General features: G+C 21.2%; 1 protein-coding gene across 1 annotated transcript in view; it reads left to right on the top strand.

Annotated features, from left to right (window-relative positions):
- The window catches only part of LOC102681823 (very low-density lipoprotein receptor-like), a 25945-nt gene that overhangs the window by 13930 nt on the left and 6795 nt on the right, over nucleotides 1-5220 (top strand). The window contains exon 4 of the mRNA XM_006618740.2: nucleotides 4304-4508. Coding sequence (XP_006618803.1) covers nucleotides 4304-4508 — 205 coding nt within the window. The remainder of the gene's footprint in view (nucleotides 1-4303; nucleotides 4509-5220) is intronic.

Here is a 5220-nt window from a genome sequence, read left to right on the forward strand (position 1 = left end):
TTGGAATTAAAACTTAAGTTTTATTTTCTTCAAAAGATTCAAGTTCTTTATTGATTGCTTCTATCCGTTTATCTGAATCTTCTGCTTCTAATGTTTCGTGGACTATTTGTTGGTTGTTGATTCGCAAGCAACAAAGAAATATTTCAACTATTTCAAAATGTTAATACCGAACATCTTCTATGAAGCAGATAAAGATTTCGAATCGATTGTCAAGGATTTTTTGTTTTTTTCAATATTATATTCATTATATATCAATTCATTCTTATCGACCTCATTATCCACCTGCATTTATTTTATCTATCTCATTATCAATCTTATTAAACTTAATTATTTCTGTGTTATTAAGTTTTTTATTGAAAATAAAATTTCTACAAATGTAACATTTCTTCGTAACAAAATCGAATAATCGATATTGTTTCCTTTGCTATTCTAACCTATCATCAAAAAAAATTTTTTTAAATCTATCACTTGCTTCTTTGATCTTTTGATGGGTAATCATCTCTGAGTAATCATAATAATCATTTCTGAAAATTTGTAAGAATGCTATAGATGGTATTTCGCCATACCATTTTTCATACGGCATTGATCTTTCTAATATTTTCGTAACTGTTCGATTTTTAATATAAACAATTGTAGTTGCTGCATAATCATAGCTCATAAATACAGATTACTTTTTGCAACGTAGACTAATTCAACAATTGATATATTCTGTTTCTCGATAAATTTGTGCACACAATATTGTCATCTCAATGTTTTTCAAAAGTAAATAATTTTTGAATTTATTATAAAATTTTTTTCTTCAATCAATTTTGAATTTTTTTATATTATATCTGTCCGCTTGTATATCAGCATAAAATTGTTTCAAATAATTAAGAATTTTGTTTTAAGAAATAAATATAGCATGATTGTCCTTCAATAATAAAATAAGATTCTCCAATAGTTGGTTCATTTTACTAATTTAGATCGGCATGAAACATTTCTTCTGTATTTTGACATTGACAGATTGTCCTTTTGGAAAAGATATTCAGTGCTGTTTGACATATACACATTCTTCACAAAAGATATCATTTTTTAGCATATCATCGATTTTTAAATCTTGTATCATTCGAATTTACTATATGTAATATAACGTTTTAAAATTTATATGTTTTAATTTTTTATGCCACTGTTCTTCTGGTGTAATATTCATTAATATATTTGCTTTTTCTACAAGTGCCGTTTATTGTTTATATAGTCTATTATAATTTATATAGTCTGTTATTAAGTTATCTTCCTTGACAATTAATTGTTTTTATAAAAATATATTTTGTTCATTATCTTTAAAAATAATTCTCACTTTTCCAAAAGTACATTCAATCGATAACAAATTTTTCTTTAATTGCGATATATATATAATATTTCACTGATTGTATGACTTGTATACGTTCCATCAATATTTATTATTTAATTTATTGCCTTTACTTTTAATATATAATTATATATTATTGCCCATGTGAATATGTATTTTTTACGTACATTTTTATATTTTTGAATTTTTTCCTGAAAGACATATGTTTTGTAACATCCGAATCGGTAAACTAAGTTCATCATTTTTCATCTTTCATTTGAGAAACATGTTCTATGTTTATCAATTCTATGTTAAACAATAATGTTCTATGTTAAACAATTCAGCAGAATCAGAATATTTAATATTTTTGTTTTTTTTTTTTTCATTCTTTTGAGCAAGGATTATTCTTTTCCACGTATCTACTTTTTCAATGCACAATCATAAGCTCAAAATCCAGATTTTCTAGAAATGACATGTTATTTCTTATTTCTATTTATATTAGAATCACGAAAATCATGAGAATCATAGAATATATTTCTTTCAATATCTTCTCGCATAGGCTTTTTTTCTGTTCCTTTACAGAATATTTACAGGATTGTCTCGCATCTTTAATAGCATTTCTTCGTTTATTAAGTAATTTGTTAATCACTTAATATTTTATTCTACTTGTGATACAGCATATCACAGCTGTGCAAATATTATTATATTTTTCTATTAATAGAATTTTTCTACAACAGGATCTTTTTGTTTCAGATCTATATCTTTAAGTTGTTCTGTCGAAACTATTCTTGAAATGTGGTTTGCGGATTCATTTTTACATTTATAAATTGATCCAAAAATACTTGTACTGATTGATCATTTTTCTCAGCATATATATATTTTGTACAATTTTGCCCATTCATGCCATGCTTTACTTGATTTAATTCACGACTCTTGATCAGAAAAGCTAGAGAAAAGCAGAAAGCTTCAATATCTTTTTGAATCCATGATATAGTATCTGTTTTATTTTTAAGCCTGGGAATTGAATCATTGATATACATTTTTAGTTTATTCTTCATCATGTAAATTTGCATTTACATTTGCATTTTCAGCTGATAATTTTGTCCACTAAAACAATATAGTAATATAGTTTTGTTTCAACTATTTTTATTTTATTTTTAATTTTTAATTTTAACAAAATATACCTTTACATTGAATCACAAAATTTTACAACAATATACTTCTTATTTTTTTTTCAAGTATCAAATTCACAACACGATAACATATAAACATATAGACTCATAATTTATTAGAGAAAATATGATTTGATTAATAAAGTATACAGTAAAAAAAAATATATTTAATAAAATAAAATAATAAAATAAAATAATATAATAAAATAAGACTATATCTTAGACTTATCTATATTTAGATATGGATTGGTGCCGATGCCTTTGTTCCATCACATTGAGTTCATTATATTACATCGCATAGTCGTTCAAAAAGGAAAAAAGACAATATAAAATGGAAATAGTGATCGCGCCCAATGATACCATATTCACACGCAAATATACAAAATATGAGTTTCATCATATAAACTTATACATAATATATACATATAAATTTATACAAAATATAAACAGAACAGGATCATTGTAGAAATCAAAAGAAATATAAAAATTGATATACAAAAAAATATCGGTAAATATATATTTGTTTAGTTATAACTAATTAAATTTGTATAAAGATAAAGCGAAATGGAAACAGAGAAAGATCACTCTGTGTCCGCTATATTATATTTTGTTTTCGCATTGCTTTATTTAATTAATAATTTATAAAATTATAATGTAAATAATGTAATAAAATCTTAAACGATATTTTTGTAATCAATTTTATGTTTGATGGAATCAACTATTCAAAATATGTCCCACGAATATATTAATATTCTGTATATATTTGTATATTATAATTAGTAAAATTTTATTTATTCATTTTTAATTCCTGAATTATAAAAATTTAATATAAAAAAAACATTTAACTTTAAATCTTTTCATTTGTATTTTTTCATCATTATCAAAAAATATAAAATATTATACTTATTAATAAATATACTTTTGCTTAAATATACGAACATTCTATTAAATATTGAACAAATTATGATGCTATATTAATTTCTTGTAATAAAAGTAAAATTTTTTTTCTATTTCGTAATTTGAAGTTCCATTTTTCGGATAATTGTTCAAACTTTCAACTTTTTTTTCCAATATATATTTTTTTTTCATTCGAATCATAAAATGATATAAATAGAAATATCTAAAAATTAATGTAAAATCTTAATATTTAAATTGAACAAGATTTGAAAATTTCAATAATTCATATAAATAATCTCTTTATTGATATTAGTATATTTGTGAAATTACATCTGTTTTTATATCAATTAATTTTTACAATTAAATTTTCTATATTCATTGATTATTATTGTCGAATAATAATAAATGAATAATAAATGAAAAATAAATAAAATAAAGACATTGAATTTAATATTGGTAATATTGTAATTTTTTAATATAAAAATTTCAATAATTTGGAATGATTTTATCCTTAATATTTTTTTATTTAATGTTCGTATTTATGAAATTATATTCATTTTTTTAATCAATTAATTTTTTAATAATTGAATTTTTTTTTATTTCAACTATTATTTAAATACTGAAAAAAGATCATTGTAATCTTATTTATGAAAACAGCTCCCTTTCACATTTATTAATTCTTATAGTCGTTTTTGTAGTTTTAATAATTTTCTATATCGATTTTTTATATCAGAAAATTTATAAATAATAATAAATAATAATAAATAATAAAATAATAATAATAATAATAATAAAAATATAATAATAAAACTGAAAAAAGAAGCGATTCATAAAATGTAAAAAATTATATAAAATAAAAAATTTACTTTATTTTTAGTATGCAATCTTTAGTATGAAATCTTTTTAGTATACAAATGGAGAACGCCATGTTCATTGCAATAAAAAAGGAGAGTTTGATTGTGGCGATGATTTCTCGTGCATACACGAAAGCTGGGTGTGCGACAGGGAAAAGGATTGTCCTAATGGAGCTGATGAATTGCCTAAAGTGTGCCACAATTTTACATGTAGACCAGATCAATTTCAATGTCAGCATATTCGTAATTGTATATCAGGTAATTTAAAAGAATACATAATAAAAAATTTTTTCTGTAATTCTATATAATTTTATAAATATATCAAATATGTAAATTCGAAGCATTAAAAAAAAAAAAAATAAATAAAAATCTTACTTATAGATTATCATAATTTATAGATTAATAAGAGAGTTAAATAAAAAGTTTTTATATTCTTTTAATTATATATTAAATATTTATTTATTGTTACGTTTTCAGAACTTATTTATTATATTATAATATATTATAATTTATATCCGTTATTTTTTATTACTATAAATCAATATTTTGCATTTTTTTTTCAACTCTCTCGAATTCTTCATAAAATTCTTCAATATTTAAATTCTTCAAATTTGTTTGCAAAAATTATGTTGATTGAAAATAAGTAATTTTAAGCAATGTTATTGAATTTTTCATAAATTTTGAATTTTTTTCAATTTAATTGATTTCAAATAAATAAATCGAATAAATTTATAATAATGTACTTATTTGAAAAAGTAACAACAAATTTTTATTTTGAAATATTTACTTTAGAATACTTAATAATTAAACAAGATAAAATTCATTTTAGAAAACTATTAATTTGTTTTATCTATTTTTATTATTATTTTCATTTCATTACATTATAATAAAATGAATCGGAAGTTAGATAAATATTTATTTATTCGGAACTTATTTAAAATTACGAATAGCTATTTTATACATATATATG

This window comes from Apis dorsata, unplaced genomic scaffold, assembly GCF_000469605.1.
Source record: "Apis dorsata unplaced genomic scaffold, Apis dorsata 1.3 scaffold_373, whole genome shotgun sequence".
Classification (NCBI taxonomy): Eukaryota; Metazoa; Arthropoda; class Insecta; order Hymenoptera; family Apidae; genus Apis; species Apis dorsata.